Here is a 17,365-nt window from a genome sequence, read left to right on the forward strand (position 1 = left end):
GAGGCTGAGCCACTGCTGAGCTCACGTTCATGAGGCTGAGCCGCGGCAGGAGGAGGAGGTGAGGCAAGAGGAGGAGGAGGAGGCGGCTTGCCGGGTCGGTGCCCGGCAGCGCCGTGTGGAGAGTCCCGAGCCTCTGGGACACAGCAGTGCTCTGTAGCACTTTGAATCCTCCTCCTCCTCCACGCGGTGCTGCTGGGTGCTTTGTCTGTGCTGCAGCAGCAGCAGCAGCCGTTTCCAGGCGCCGAGCCGTGGCAGGAGGAGGATTCAAAGTGCTACAGAGCACTGCTGCGTCCCAGAGGCTCGGGACTCTCTGTGCGGCACTGCTCCGGCCGCCTTTCTACGCCCCCCCGGCCCCAGCTGTTTGTCGGCACTTTGTTGGCGCGGCGCCGCTGGGTCCCGCTGGCTGGGGCGCTCGGCGGGCCACATGACGAGGTCTGGCGGGCCGGATTTGGCCCCCGGGCCTTTGTGTTTGACACCCGTGCTATAGACATAGGCCAGCACCATCAGGTTTCTTCCCCCTCAGGTGTCATCTAGGGCAGCCATTCCATCAAACTTCCTCAGTGGGAGAGCTGTGAAGCAGTTAATTTCAACCCAGCTCCATCAGGCACTTCCAGCCCATGATCTGTGCTGGCTGTTCACATACCCTCCAAGTGTCCCAATTTCCCTAGGACAGTCCAGGAATTATAGAAGATTACTTGGTCATAAATACTAATTGTGTATTTACACATAAGGTGCATGGGGTGTTAAAGGAGGGGTAGTACCTCTGGTGGGAGACACATCTGGGATAATTTGTCCACCTTTCTTCTCCACCTCAGCTCTCAGCAGTGGCTCCTGGACGCTGTCAGTGTGTGGCAGTGGCCACACCCTGAGAATGGCTTAGATTGGCTGGCTAAACCAGGCATCCCCAAACTTTGGCCCTCCAGATGTTTTGGACTACAATTCCTATCTTCCCTGACCACTGGTCCTGTTAGCTAGGGATCATGGGAGTTGTAGGCCAAAACATCTGGAGGGCCGCAGTTTGGGGGCTAAACCAAGGGAGGGTAGCCGATGGGTCTCAAACCCTGGATGAATTAGGAACTTCCCTCTGCATGTGGCAATCTCCAGCAGATTGAGCAGATGAGACCAATAGTGGGTCCAATGACAAAGACAGTTTCTGCACGTGCTGCAGAGACAAGTGAGGGACAGATGGGGTTCATTAACCTGGGAGGGTAGCCCATCTAAGAGAAGGAAAACTCTGATCCTAAACCTCTGCTGCCTTGCGGAACATCTTCAGGAGAAGAAAACACTAAGGAGTAAACCCTACATAAATTGGAGTGGAGCCCCTAAGACTGTTGGATGGCACCTTCTATGTCTTCTTCTGGCAACTCCTGCAGCCCAGCTGGTGCCAAATGTATTGCTCTGCTTTCCTTTAAACCACATCAGTGAGGCCAAGATGTGGGTCTTATTGTCTCGGCACCCCAGAACCTCCATACACAGGCTTGCACCTCAAGGTCACTTTGGTACTGCTAACACAGAGGTTTGATTTCATGGCCGGAGGTGCACTTCATTGTCTCTCGAGAAATACGGATGCCAACAACATTTACACTTATTCATACACTTTTTTAAAAAGTTACCAATAAAATGTTATAAATGCACAAGCAAATGAAATTGCATTCTCCTCTTCTAAAGTAGGAAAATCTACACTGTTAATGTGAAAGCGCATTTAAAGGCTGCCCTACATAGAAAAACAAATGTTCTTATCTCTTGACAAATACAGCCTATTCTGTGAGATGAGCTGCCTTTCTGAGGGCTTCACTAGGGAACACTATAGGTGTAATGTGCCTTGCAACCTCATCCCTGTGCAGCAGGCTGTAAATCATTTTACCAGCATATTCAGTTCCAAACATTATTGCCTCCCATAAGAGCCACAACTGAGTAGCAGTGCTTATGAAAAACAAACCACTGAACATAACACCTTGTATGCTCATATACAATTCATTCCCAAGCAAAACAAGTAGGCTTTGGGTGTGTTGCCATGGTAACCACCCTGTTGAATTTCTGGACCTTTTGCCCTTAATGGTGGTCACGCTATTGCATCAACGTATTACTGCTGCTCTGATATTTTGTGGTTCCTTCTCTCCTCCAACGTCCTATAAAGGTTGCCACTGAAGTGTTATGGCTTACATGAGATTTTAAAAAAATACTTCCTAAGGTCCACAAAGGTAGGCAGGGAGGGATTTTTCAGAGGAGATGGAGGGAAAGGGAATCTGGGCATCCAGATTCTTAAATGGTGGACCAGGGCCCACAACTGATCCTCATGCCATAGCCTACCCCTACTCAGTGCCTCCTCACACACTCAACCAGCCTTCTGGCCATGCCATAGTTTTTGGTTGAACTGAAGGCAGCACCATGTCTTTTGGGCATCCTCTGAAAGTAGGCATATGGAAACGTGGTATACAGTGGAACCTCGGTTTATGAACACCTCAGTTTATGAATTTTCGGTTTATGAACGCTGCAGACCCATCTGGAACGGATTAATTCACTTTCCATTACTTTCAATGGGAAAGTTTGCTTCAGATTATGAACGCTTCAGTTTATGAACAGACTTCCGGAACCAATTACACCCATGCTTTGGGTTAAGTACGCTTCAGGTCGAGTACTCTGCGGACCCGTCTGGAACGGATTAATCCACTTTCCATTACTTTCAATGGGAAAGTTCGCTTCAGTTTATGAACGCTTCAGTTTATGAACAGACTTCCGGAACCAATTGTGTTCATAAACCGAGGTACCACTGTACTGAAACGACTGTAGTTTTGTCCTCTCTGAAACATGCTTTCAGGGTGCTGCCAATTGAGCATCTGTTATTGCCGCAGGTTTATTCTGCAAGCGTGAAAGGACACTAGGGGAAAGGATTCTCCTGCAAGCTTGTTGGCTAGTAGTATAAGAATTAACACACTCCCACCATCTGTTGAATGAGAAGATTTTTTTCTTCCTTAATTTTCTATTTCAAGGTGGTGGAAGTCAGCCATTCAGCTTGCAACCCTGTACGTCAGACCAACACGGCTACCTACCGGTACCTGTAACTATCTCTAGACTATTTACTGAAGCTAACTGCTAAGCATACATCACTCCAGTATGAATAGATTTTTCACTGGCTCCCACTTTGCTAAATTCACTTTGCTAAATTCAAAGACCTGTTTTAGCTCTTTATACTCTGTGGCAGGGATATCTAAAGGACGGTCTTCTTCCACATGAACCAGACAGATCTTTTTCAAGGCCCTTCTTTTGGGGGCCCAACCACAGTAGGCATGTGGCTACTGGAGAGAAGGGCAACTCCCTTCTCAGGCATATCTTCCTGGCACCTTCTTTGTAATCTTTTAAGTGTCAGGTGAAGTTTTTCCTGTTCTTTGTGCCTTTAATGACTCATAGTTTATTCTCATTTCTGTTTATGTTGTCTTTATCTGAGCTAATTACCCTCTTTATTGTTTTATCTGCTGTTTTAGTTAGCTATCTCTTGTTGTTATGTTTATTGCATTTTACTACTTCACATTGTTAGCTGCCTTAAGGCTATTTGGCAAAAGGCCGGCTAGAAGTGCTATAAATACGTATGCAAGTAAGCTGTCTAGTAAGTACCATAAGCTACATCTATTCATAGCCATTTGCTTTCCTCCACATTTCTGTAATTTACACCAGAGTAATTCTATTAACTTGGAAGGGATTAGCATGGAGTTAAAGATTTGAAAATTACAACTTTTGCAAGAGCTCTGCTACCTTAATGGCTGTGGATATTAAACTGCCTCATAAAAACAGACGGATGTTTGTCTTGTCAGGAAAGCACCTCATTTCTGATTGCACTAATTAAAAAAAATCTAAAATCTGGTGCATGGATAGGGAATCTGTGGCCCTCCAGATGTTGTGGGACTACAACTCCCATTATCTCTGATCATTGGTCATGCTGGTTTGGACTGAAGAAAATTTGGACATCTGGAGGGCTGCATGTTCCCCAATGCTCTCTAGTGATGCTGATGCTGACCTTGCCTCATGGGTTCCAACCTCAGATCATTCGTGAACTCAACATGGCTTTGTCACTGTAAGTTGCCCAATTGTTAGATGAAAATAGATGAAAATAGCAGCAACCTTAGTTTTGACTTGGGAGTGAAAATGAGTGACACAACGAATACAAGTGAAAAAACGAAAGGAATGCACACACACAAAAACAAGTAAATGCAACTCTTTATGAAAGGAAACAAATCACGCTTTAGCTGCCTTCAAATCATTAGTGTAAATGATTAGCAGACCCATGCAAAACTTTTGATTGTTCTTACAGTACTCATCATATAATAATGAATGACACTTTAACAGTAGGCACAGGTGACTATTATCAGTGACTTTAGTCAGCTGATCCGCCTATTGATGGATCAATATTAAGAAATGCCTTAATTTTGTCATATAGGACCAACACCAAGGCGCCGCCTGTCCCACGAAGTACATTTGAAAAGGCTCCCCGAAAAAAGGCATTTAATCCTTCCTGGTTGTATATCTTGAAAAAGCAGTCAATGGTTCCTTTGTACTGACGTTCAGCCTCTCCACTCTGTGTTAAACAAAGTCAGATGATTGGAAAATGTACATGCTTACTATGTGGCAAGAGACTAATCTTGCATTTGGTATTCTTTATAATTTTCAGTCTAGGGTCTGATATATAGTATTAGACATTTTTGTAACTATAAGTCTAGAAACTTATAGTTTCGGGAGGCAGTGCAAGACAGGAGTGCCTGGCGTGCTATGGTCCATGGGGTCACGAAGAGTCGGACACGACTAAACGACTAAACAACAACAAAGTCTAGAAACACCTCTCACTAATTTTATCTCTGTTTCAATATAAGCACCTTAATGAGTAAATGCTTCCCTGAAGTAGTTCTCTGCAGCTAAATTTAGCAAGTCTGTGATCTTCTTGTGATGTTTCTTTTAAGCTTCAGAGTTAAACAAGGTCATGTCATTCCTCAGGGTGTTTTGTAGCATGCTGATTCTTGGATAATGTCTGAAGCATATTTTTGGAACATTGTTCTTCACTGCCTTTTCGCTGAACTTCACATGGTTCCCCACCCCCACCCCCAACATCAGCAAGTACCAATCTAGACGTGTTTAGATATCCCCAAAGTTGGTAGTATGGTTTTTTTGATAGATATTTTTAAAAATGTGCTTGCATCAAAATGTTTACACTGGGGAATTTAATTTTCTTAATCTATTTTAAAAAATAGATATTTATATTGGGAGAGTCAAATAGAATTCCATATAAATCTGTAAGATATAAAAAATTAATTTCTCTTGCTTCCAAATTGGCATACTTTCTTTTCAAAAGTCTCTAATGTTGAAAAAAAATCCAGAAGGAAGATTACATAAAATTGCATAAATTGTTTCTCTCTTTGCAAATAAAACAGCAGTCAGGCAGACCCACATTGCTGAAATACACAGCAGACCTTCAAGAAAGCACACAACAGAGCTTAAGTTCTTTGCACCACAGGGCAACAACAGGATGGTTACTGCCCCCTTACCCCCAACAGGGAAAGAATAAAAATAAATGTATTTCTCTTAACACAAGGAAGAAGAAGAAGAAGAAGAAGAAGAAGAAGAAGAAGAAGAAGAAGAAGAAGAAGAAGAGTAGTAGTAGTAGTTTGGATTTGATATCCTGCTTTATCACTACCCGAAGGAGTCTCAAAGTGGCTAACATTCTCCTTTCCCTTCCTCCCCCACAACAAACACTCTGTGAGGTGAGTGGGGCTGAGAGACTTCAAAGAAGTGTGACTAGCCCAAGGTCACAAAGCAGCTGCATGTGGAGGAGCGGAGACACGAACCCGGTTCTGGCACGAACCACACTGGCTCTGCTTTGAGACACACACTGCTGCTTTGAAATTAAATCATGCAAAAGCAAAATCATCTGGTTTGCTCAGCACATCAACAGCCAAATGCACGTTTCTGACAAGCCATCTGGGCAACCACACAAATCTGTGGTCAAAATGTAGGGTCCACATACCCAGAGAAATGCCCCTCCCCCCGCCTGAGAGGGACCTGGTGATAGCACTTGTTATATGTGATATGCTATGCTGTGCAATTAGCTGATTGATAAAAATGGCTGCAGGAGCCTCTGCAAATGCAAATTGAAGGATGTCAGTGGGGGACAGGAGAAGAGTGTAGCTTTGAAATTTTTAATATTTCCCCTCCTAGAATCCCCCCCCAGGACTGTACCCCAGTTGCAGTGGCATAGGAAGCCGCTTGGGCACCCGGAGCGGCAAATATGACGCACATCCGCGGACGGGGCATCGCAACATAGCGTGCATGCTCAGCGCTGCTACATACGATGCATGCGTCGCTAAGTAGTAACACTGAGCATGCACACTACGTAGCGGGGTGCTGGCGCCGCTGCTTGCGCAGCCCCCAAAAGATGGAGCTGGGAGCGGGCCGCCCCCTCCACTCCCCCCCTTGCTACGTCCCTGCCCAGTTGCCCTTCTAGATACGCCTCCCATGCTTAGACAGTAGCAAGTATATGTTGTTTACCTGCATCATCATGCGTCTTCTGACAGTGTCAAAGGGGTATGACAGTATGCCAGAAAATACAGTCACAGCTTGAGCTATTGCAAAAGATACGATAAATGGTGTTTCTTTTGGATTTGGCAACATTCCCTAAGAAGAGAAAAGAGAAATAAGAATTCACTGGGGTATCTTGAGAATCTAAATGGAAAAAACAGATGCTGTCAAATTGTTATATTGCTTCAGAATTTCCTAAGTGCATTGTATTTTGAATGGATTATTTTACATGGTCAGTGTAAATGGAAGCATATTCTTTTCTCCTTTTGTTTTACGCTTTACACATGGCAAACAAGCCAAATGATTTTTTTTTTTGGGGGGGCAAATTAAGATTGCAACATATGCACATTTAACTTGTGCGATTGAAGCCTTACATGCTTGGCAGCTGGCCAGCTGATATCACACATATTAAAGACACACAAGACAGAGTCTCATGCGGGCTTTGGGAGGCTCCTGCAAGATCTCTCGCAGTCTGAACGAGACTGTCCCGAAGCCTGGTTAGCACCTCTTAGAGCTTAAAAGCTGTCTCTGCAGCAGGAAATCACAAGAGATTTACTTCTAAATAAAAATGCATAGGATTCATCTGTGAGTCACATTAATTAAATAGTAAAAAGTGTTTTATCCATACATAGGAGCACCCCCATGTCCAATGAATACACTGAGATCTTGATTGTAAGGGCTGCCCAATTTAACGGTCAACTTGCTTTCTCATTTTAAATCAACAGGGCAGCCATTGTGAGCAAAGGAGCATCATATTACATCAGACCTCTGGGCTTCAGGAACCAATTAGCAAATTGGGACAAATAAATGTGTAGAAATAATTAGCTTTAAAACAAGTGTTATCATCAACCATTAGGTCAGTGTTTCTCAACCTTTTTTGGGCCACGACACACTTGTTCCATGGAAAAAAATCACGAGGCACACCACTATTAAAAAAGTTAAAAAATTTAACTCTGTGCCGCCCTATATTGACTATATAATTATGACTGTAATTTATTCTGTATCTCTTCCTCTCCCCGCTTTTTAAATACCAGTAAATGAAGCCAAAAGAGAGACAGCAGTGCTTAAATGCACAGATGTTTAAATGCACTTACTTGCAGGCATGCTAAGGTAGATTTCATTTGGAGGGAGGGGAGGAGAGGTGGAGAGAGGGAGAAGGGGAGGGAGCGCAGCCCAGAGCCGGCTCCACTCGCACTCTATTGTTCCAGGCACCGAGGCGAGTGGGGGTGGGGAGAGAAAGAAAGAAGCTGCAGGGAAATAAACCGGCAGTTGCTTACACGCGCGTAAACGGGTGCCGCTTTATTTCCCTGCACGGAGGAGGGAGGAAAGCTCCGCGAGGGAGGAGGGAGGAAAGCTCCGTGAGGGAGAAAAGCCCCGTGAGGGAGAAAAGCCCCGTGCATCCCCTCTCCCTGGACTGAAAGAAAGAAAAGAAAGCCGTAGCTGCTTACATGCGAGTAAGCGGCTGCTGCATTCTTTCCCTGCAGGGAGGAAAGCCCCGCGTGTCCCCTCTTCCTGCACGGAAAGCAAGCGGCAGCCGCTTACATGCGAGTAAGCTGCTCCTGTTTTCTTTCCCTGCAGGGAGGAATGCCCCGTGAAAGATTGGCGGCTGCCAGGCGTCGTGGCACACCAGCCAGCGTCGGGCGGCACAGTACTGTGCCGCGGAACAGCGGTTGAGAAACGCTGATGTAGTAGATTTATTAAATTTATAAAATAATAACTAACTAAAGGAATACAAACCAAATTGGGCATGTCTTTTATCTTTAAGTCTTAGCTCTCTGTTTCCGCAATAGGATTAATAATATCTTAGCTGATAGGATAAATACTGTAAAATGCATCTATAATAAAGGTGGCAAATAAACAATCCTTTTTTTTAATGGGAAAGGGTGAGTTTGATCAGAAAACTTACTTTTATGGTGTCATAACATCCAAAATAGGATGCCCGATATACAATGATCCCCTGTACTGAAACACCAAACCCTTGATATAGGCCAGTAATGCCATCTTTTTTTGCAATTTTAGTAATACAGTCAGCAAGGCCTTTGAACTGTCGCTCTGCCATACCTAAAATGAAAGAAGAAATAACAAAACTAGGGGAGCACTTTAGCTCTAAGCACTCCTCATAATGAACCGGGGAACTATTACTATTAATTCATTTTTTAATCATGTCCTTCTTCCCAAAGGAGCCCAGGGAGCCATACAACAGGTAAAACATCATGAAAAACATTTTTTCAAAATAAATGCAACAATTTTCAGCTGCTGAAAACCTACTACCCATCACATACTAAACAGTTGGGTTGAAATCCCCCCCCCCCGATTACATCAAAATGATGCTAATGGAGGGAAACAAATGTGTATCTCTAGGAAGGGAGCTCCATAAACTGGGGCACCACCACAAAGAAAGCAGAAACACAAACTGCCAGTCTCAGCACACAACCCTTAAAATATGAAGATGAAGCTCTTACCTTTTCCAATGTCTGCACCTAACCGGGTCCGTGCAAAGTCTAATGGATATACCACACACAATGAAGTTGCTCCAGCTGCTCCACCAGAAGCCAGATTTGAAACAAACCACCTCCAGAACTGAAAAGGAAAAAGCGCTGAGTTCAAAAACAGGGGTTGTAACAACCCTCCATATTTATTTATTTATTTATTTATTTATTTATGCAAATACCTGAAGCAATGGTGCGATGACACAAGCCTGAAATTATGGGATTTTTTTTACATTCCCAATGGTGACGTTTGAATATAAGCAAATAAACAGTGTTCTATGGAATTTAAGATTTGACGGCAACATTTTAGTTGAGGGAATTCAAGATGGAGTTTCTTCTTGCAAATTCCCATGAGAAAATCCACAACTTGTGTTGCAAAGGGCGCACCAAACTCAAGACTTGGTGGCGAAACTTGGCTTGTGTGTAAAACAAATTTTAGACAACCTGAGGCTCTTTCACAAAATCCATCCCAACACAAATTGTGCCATGAAAATTGAGTAACAAAGGAACTTCAAAGGGAGAAAGAAAGATGAAACCAGTGAATTATAATTCATCAAGAGGTTCAGTGTAGTCTCAAACCTGTAGTTTGAAGCAGGACAAAGTTTTTTTTAAAAAAAATATTACACTTCATGATAATTGGTTTACCGATGCCAAGATGTCTGTGTTATCCTCAACTGTTGTATGACTGACCACATTAAATTATGCAATTACTGGTATCACTGTCACTGTACTTCCTGCATTTCATTTACCTGTGACCACATTGTTTATCTTCTCCCCTTTCCCATGTGTGTATCTATTTATACACAAATATGTAACTCAGGATAACACTTCATGCATCTGATGAAGTGGACTATTTAGTATTTCTGGTGCCACAAGTTATTTTTGAATAACTAGGTTAAGGTTGTGTTTTGAAGTGGAAGATTTTTTTGGTTTCTTTACATTTTGGGGGAAGGTTGAGTGGTAGTCCACTGAGTTTTATCAGAGTAGACCTATTAAAATTAATGGGCCTAATTTAAACGGGTCTACCCTTAACTTATAGGGACCCAGGTGGCGCTGTGGGTTAAACCGCAGAGTCTAGGGCTTGCTAATCAGAAGGTCGGCGGTTCGAATCCCTGCAACGGGGTGAGCTCCCGTTGCTCGGTCCCAGCTACTGCCCACATAGCAGTTCGAAAGCACATCAAAGTGTAAGTAGATAAATAGGGACCGCTCCAGCAGGAAGGTAAACGGCGTTTCCGTGCGCTGCTCTGGTTCGCCAGAAGCAGCTTTGTCATGCTGGCCACATGACCCGGAAGCTGTCTGCAGACAACGCTGGCTCCCTCGGCCTATAGAGTGAGATGAGCGCCGCAACCCCAGAGTCGGACACGACTGGACCTGATGGTCAGGGGCCCCTTTACCTTTACCCTTAACTTAGTTAAATATCACCCAGAATCTTTTGGCACTGGCATTTACAACTTTACAGTTTCAATGGGAGTTATTACACACAAATAACTAAAGCTAGATGACAACTTCAATATTCAAGACACACATTGTTGAAACTATTTATTTGAAAATATAACAGTATGATAATATAAAAAAAATCAAAACTATTTTACCCTTTGGAGCATTTATATCACAAGGTACGAATTTCATGTTCTTTCAGAGTAAGAGCTTTAAAACTGAAATGGCTTACATATGAATTTACCGGTATATACCGGTAATACTGACAGAAAATCAGCATGCAATGCAAGGTATTAAATCCAAATGCAGGGTATTTGTAAGTGGTTTTAATTATGAAATGGTACCAGGTGCTTTATATGACAAGTTTTTGGCAATGCAGAAGGCACTGGGAGGAAAGAAAATGAACCAGCTTGTTAGAAAAAAATCGCTTTAAAAAATCCCATGACAGTATCAAACAAAGATTACATAGCAATAAAAGATGTCCCCAAAATACATATATAGTATATTATATGTCATATAACAGCCTTTTTGTATTCCTGAGGCAATTGTATGTTGTTTGACCCCCTTCTCAAACTGTGGAATGTTAGGGCTGATTCACAATGACTGCTCTCCACATAAAATGGAGGGCGCCCTTTGTGTGCCTGCGTGCAGCACCCACAATCCTACATGACTCCCAGCAGAGCACTCCTGGACCGCCTCCCCAAGTCGCAAACCTTGAGGTTCCTGCTAAACCTCAGCTCATAGTACCAATCGTGACTGGGGAGGCGTAGCTAGGGAAGAGGTTCAAGTAGGGTTGGCTCCTCTCTTTAAGCTGGTTCACAAAATCCCTGTCATTTGGGATCAATTCACACATTTATTTTGCTCCATAAGAAATACTCCCATGCATATGGGAATGATATGAATCAGAAACAGACAGCAGTAATTTCCACAGCTGCAACAGTGCCTAAAAATCCTGTGTAAAGTGCAATGCCAATTCACTTTGCTTTGATGTTGAAATCACGGCCTCACACATTACTGTGCATGAGTGTTGTTGTTTTTTGCCGGGTGTGTGTGTGTGTGTGTGTGTGTGTGTGTGAGTGACAGCAGCCCAAACTAATATCTGAACTAGTCCTGTTGCTGAATGTGTGAACAGTCTCCACTGATTTTTCTTTTTTAAAAAATATACTTACAGTGCTTGATTTGCAATGGCACTTTCACATGCACAAATTTTCATGTTATGCTGCAGTCACAGAGTGATGAACAACAGCGATGTGTAAACCTGCCCTTAAAGACTGCCTTTTCAGTATTCCTTTCGAAGGAGGCAGCTCTGCACTCTGATGGTGTCCTTTGAAAATACATGCATCTACCTTTACAGATCAAAAAAGCATAGCTGGGGAACAGTCAGTACCATCAGCACTATTAAAAGAAAACCATTTCAAAACTGCTGCTTTACGCCTCTGCATACCATGTGACTGGTCAAGTTGAACAGGTTTGGAGAGCTCCAGGAATCAGTGAGAGGATTGCTTGCTCCACTTACTAAGAGCAATTGGTTTTTTCATTTTGGCTTAAAGTACCAGCTGGACTTTCTTTTTTAAAAGATAAATTCAGATAAAGAATGTCTTTGTAAATAGCATGATACTGAGCTTCAAGTAGAAACATCCTATACTAATAAGCTCATTCTTCAGAGTACAGACTTGCATTGCTCAAATAGCACAATTCACAAACAAGATGGAGGTTATTAGCAGGCTAAAACTCCAACATATCCCAATGAGGACTGAGCGTGCACAGTAACTTTGGGGCACTAGCCTACTTGTAGGGAGGAGAGCAGGAATGAAGTTCACACAATTACTCATATTCATTAGCTTTTTTTCTTAAATACAAATTCCAATGCCTCTTCTATACACCACCTATTGAAATGTACTGTATACTATTAATAATTCAAAAGGATACCCCAATTTCTTCATGTTTGGACCAAGCAAAATGGTTTGGGACACATCAGCAATAAACAAAATGTTAGACCACATTTACCTGTTTCTCTTTATCCACTCCAGCCATGAAAATCTGCTTGTATTTGTCCTTAAAAGCAAAGTTTAGGGCTTGAGTTGGGAAGTACCGGATAACATTGGCAAGATTGCCACGCCAGAAGCTGGCAAATCCTACGGACAGAAGATTAAAAATGTACAGTTGGCATGATCTTAAATTGTTTCTGTTGCATAACTACATGTTTATGTGTACTGAACTTGGACCTATTCATATGCTTGAAATGGAACTTGTGGAATAAGTGAATCCATAGAGAGTTCAATGTGCAGTGATCATCCAATTCTTTCACCTTACATCTAGCTTCCTTATAATTCCCTATAACAACTCAGTACTGATTTTTCAAAAAGCAGAGAAAGTTGCAAACCCTGGAAAAAACAGAAGCTCAGCTCATCGATAGCAGTAAGCTGGATGCTATTAATCCTTTAAAGAGCCAGAGTTGGCAAATAAGCAGCAGGAAATAGAAAGTACACTGTGATGGTAAAGCATGCTAAATCTGTGTTTGATCGCCATCAAATATACAACCTAGTCTTAGTAAGATAGTACAGTACAGCTGTTTTTTAGGTTATGTTTTCACCACCAGAGGGGGTACTAAACCCATTTTAATAAGGAGTGGTGGACTTGGTTTGCAGTACATTGGAGGCATACATGCATAAATTTTAAATAACTAGAATTAGCCAAACAATAATTATTTTAGACATTCTGACCACCGTGCTGTTCCGGCTCAAGTGATCTTGCTAAGACTCAGGTGATGCAGTGTGTTAGTGCCTTACTAAGTAAAAACTAGATCAACAAAAGGAATTATTTTGGAGGAAGAGATTTGCTGAGAGCTGGGGAAAGTGAAGGCAAAACTAGGCTTTGAGGAAGATCTGAAGAGGCAAAAGAAAGGGAGACAGGCAGACCTGGATTAAACTACATATGTATTTTAAGAGGAAATAAGAGCAGCATTTGAGAACAGGAAAAGTCGATCAAAGGGACAAATGGAAATGTTGAGGACCCCAGAAGCCGAGGTCTCACTGAAGGAATGTAAAGAGAGCTGAAAAGGAGCATGAAGCCAAGCAATACAAAAGCTTGTGAGCACCATTTAACTGGAGGGAGGAGGGAGGAATAATTATTGGAAAGATATGAGAATCTTGGTGAGGTCAAAGAGGGCAATTTTACAGGATGAGTTTAGATCAGTGGAAAATGAGTTTAACATGCAAGTAAGATCTGCTCAGGACGCGGGTGGTGCTGTGGGTTAAACCACAGAGCCTGGGGCTTGCCGATCAGAAGGTCGGGTGAGCTCCCATTGTTCGGTCCCAGCTCCTGCCAACCTAGCAGTTCGAAAGCACGTCAAAGTGCAAGTAGATAAATAGGTACCGCTCCAGCGGGAAGGTAAACGCCGTTTTCATGCACTGCTCTGGTTTCACCAGAAGCGGCTTAGTCATGTTGGCCACATGACCCGGAAGCTGTCTGCGGACAAAAGCTGGCTCCCTCAGCCTATAGAGCGAGATGAGCGCGTAACCCCAGTCATCCACGACTGAACCTAATGGTCAGGGGTACCTTTATAAGGTCTGCTCAAGACAAAAAGTACTCAAAGGATGGACAAGTGTTGCATCTGCAGGCATCAAGGTAAATAATGGTAATCAATAACGGGCACACTATATATTCTGATGGAAAACAAGGCTTCTGCAAACTTTCAGTAAGATAAAAGATCTGTACTGTTGTGACCATTGCAGTTCAGTACAAGTTGTAAGGAGACGGCTTACACTGCAGGACAAAGTACTGTATTTAAATTTAAAGTGATAAGCAAAGTATTGCTTCCAAGATCAGTGGCTGCCAAGACAGGAGTGCAAAAGATAGTTATGAAAAAAAGTTAAAACCAATGTTTTTACTAATAAGAGCAAGCAGGGCATGATTCCTGTTTTATTCAGTAGCTCAGCAGACCATAAATGAAGGACATACTTTCAACATTTGATGAAGAATAGTAGATAATTATGTTCATTTTTGTGTTCATATTTTATTAAAGTTATGTAACTGAATGACATAAAAGTCTGAGCAGTTGGTAATCCATATTTCATTCAACTTATAGAACAAATTTTAGCTCGCGCCCAACATTTAATATGACAACCTTCAATCTGTAGTGTTTAAACAAAGACAATAAAATGCGTCAGGCATTCATTCTCAGAAGAACATCTTCTATCATGTAAAATAACTCTAAAACGGGAACCAAATGTTTCATGTTAAATGCACAAAGGTATCACAGTTTGAGAGTCATCAATCCATGGTATGAACTGCCAATTAAGTTTTGAAATAACTTCAAGATACATATTCCTTTACTAGGTCCAAAAGCCCACTTCACATTTAGGGATAACATATTTGTATTGTCCTATATCACCTTACTACCCAAAAACTAACAGTCTAGTTCTACACAGGTTGTTCTGGTATGTCCTGCTGAGTTCCGTAAAACATTTCTTAATAAAAGTGGTTTAGGACTGCAGCTAAAATGCTCAGAATCTTTGCTTCATGATGTGGGCTCCAAATAAGCCAGGCTAAATATTTTGCTGGTAAAACAGACATTGAAGGCACGCTAAACTACAAATTTAGTGCACATTAACACTATACTGTATACACACAGCAAGGAAACAGATTTCATGCCTATTGAATTAAAGGTATATGGAGGTACTTAGAACAAGTTGTTTAGAGGACTTGTAGTTTTAGATTTGCTACTTTCCTAATCAAAGCAGCAGGACCCAGGTGGCGCTGTGGTTAAACCACTGAGCCTAGGGCTTGCTGATCAGAAGGTCGGCGGTTCGAATCCCTGTGACGGGGTGAGCTCCCGTTGCTTGGTCCCAGCTCCTGCCAACCTAGCAGTTCGAAAGCACAGGCTACAGCGGGAAGGTAAACGGCGTTTCCATGTGCTGCTCTGGTTTGCCAGAAGCAGCTTTGTCATGCTGGCCACATGACCTGGAAGCTATACGCCGGCTCCCTCGGCCAATAATGCGAGATGAGCGCGCAACCCCAGAGTCGGTCACGACTGGACCTAATGGTCAGGGGTCCCTTTACCTTTTTAATCAAAGCAGCACTGTAATAGGAATCCGCAAACACAAAGAGCTGCTTACACTGACAATTATAATTTAAAAATATGAACATTCGTACTGTAAAATTTATTTTTATAAAAAACAACAACACCCTTAGAATTCACAATAAGAGTAGCGGCACAAAAATACATGGCACAGGTCAGTGTAAAATGTTATAATAATTATTTGGAGAAAGATAACCACCTATGAGATCTTCAACTATTATTCCAGGATGTCAAATTTAAGTTTCTATTCTACGCAATGACCTGGGAGTAAGTCCCACTGAACTAAGTGGGGCTTAGTTCCAAGCAGACGTATCTAGGATCAAGCTGCACGTGTTGTGCAGTGGGAGTCTTGTATTTCTGTTGGTTAGAAAAGTAGGAGTATATATTACAGAACAAATCCTTGCTTGCTGGGTGAATATATTCCCTGTTAGCTGAAATGTGAGCATGTTGTATTAATTTTGCATGTGTAGATAGGTCAGTATGAATTAGGGAAACCTGGCGTTGTGGAAGCAGCCAGGAAGGTGATGGGAGAGTTGTACAATTGGGGGTGGGGGTGGTGGGAGGATGTAAAAAGGATATTATGCACTATGTACTCTGGAGCATGTGCAACTGTTTGGTTGGAATGAAAACAATATAGGAATATAGAAGTGAGGCCTCATTGGAAGCACACAGCCCTTAAGGAAAAAGATTGGGAAAATGTAAAAGCTGCAATATTGCCTTGGAGAACACACACACACACACACAGAGAGAGTATTCAGAGTATTAGTAATAAGTATTTGTTTTGTGCTAGGTATTCACAGAACTTAATATTACATTTCCCCACAATCTTTTACAACCGCCTCAAAAAGTAGGCCAGAATTATTAGCCTCTTATTGCAGCTGGTGAGGGGGGGGGTTGGCACAACAGAATTGCCTCCAAGGCCACTTATTTCGTTTAGTTGAGGCACAATTTAAACAAGGGACAATGTTTGTGGCTCTCACACCACGCCAACCCTTCAAGGAGGGCCTATTCTTTGGGGAAGACGTACCTTGCTCCCGAGGGATGCGCACAAAACAGTCTATCATGCCTTTGTACTGCTGGTCAACCCTGATCTGCTTGGATGAGCCCTGGACCTGCAGCAGCAGTTTCACACGCTCAATGGGCGCTACTGCCGTCTTGGAAATAGCTGCCGACACCCCACCTATCATGAGGTCTTTCCCGAAGGAGACAGGGTCGAAAAGCTGCTTCCCCTCTGCAGCCTGCATGTTGTCGACTGGGTGGGCACAGGGGTTTGGGTGGAAATGGAGGCCCCAAGTGGCATCCCCCAGCACCAGGCAACACTTCTAACTGCCACTGCTCAGGAAGAGCCAATGGAGTCCCCCTCCCCCAACCGGATCAGAAGCATGCATTCTCAAGCCACATGACCCAGCAGCGCCCAATCACAAGAGCCTTTCTTCCTGGGCATCCCTTCTCAAAGATGATTCTGGGCCTCCTGGAGATGGAAGTTAGTAACTTCCTCTGCTAGCAAGGGCCTAGAAACCAGCAAAGCAGGCACCGGGAGAGGGACATTGCCTGAATAATGACGATGGGCTCCTCCGAACGCAGTTTCTCCAACCAAAGGTTAACAGGTGTTCAAGCTTTGGCTGTTGAGCAAAAAACAGAAGTTTGGCTGGCAAGATATCCCACTAGGGCTCGTGGAATTCATTTTAGGACTAAAATATTTCAGACTGGCTTTTAAAGGCAGCACTGTTACTGTAGGGGCAGGCGTCCCCAAACTCGGACCTTCAGATATTTGGGACTACAACTCCCATCATCCCTA

General features: G+C 43.1%; 1 protein-coding gene across 1 annotated transcript; it reads right to left on the reverse strand.

Moving 5' to 3' along the window:
- Window positions 1-4,209: 4,209 nt before the first annotated feature.
- Window positions 4,210-16,934, reverse strand: SLC25A31 (solute carrier family 25 member 31). The gene is made up of 6 exons (XM_035112455.3): window positions 16,595-16,934; window positions 12,495-12,622; window positions 9,024-9,141; window positions 8,468-8,622; window positions 6,532-6,657; window positions 4,210-4,570 (listed from the first exon to the last, which is right to left on the reverse strand). Exons 1-6 carry the CDS (start codon window positions 16,809-16,811, stop codon window positions 4,370-4,372), a joined length of 945 nt encoding a protein of 314 aa, XP_034968346.1. The 5' UTR covers window positions 16,812-16,934; the 3' UTR covers window positions 4,210-4,369.
- Between the last annotated feature and the right edge of the window lie 431 nt (window positions 16,935-17,365).

This window comes from Zootoca vivipara, chromosome Z1, assembly GCF_965207765.1.
Source record: "Zootoca vivipara chromosome Z1, rZooViv2.hap1.1, whole genome shotgun sequence".
Taxonomy (NCBI): domain Eukaryota; kingdom Metazoa; phylum Chordata; class Lepidosauria; order Squamata; family Lacertidae; genus Zootoca; species Zootoca vivipara.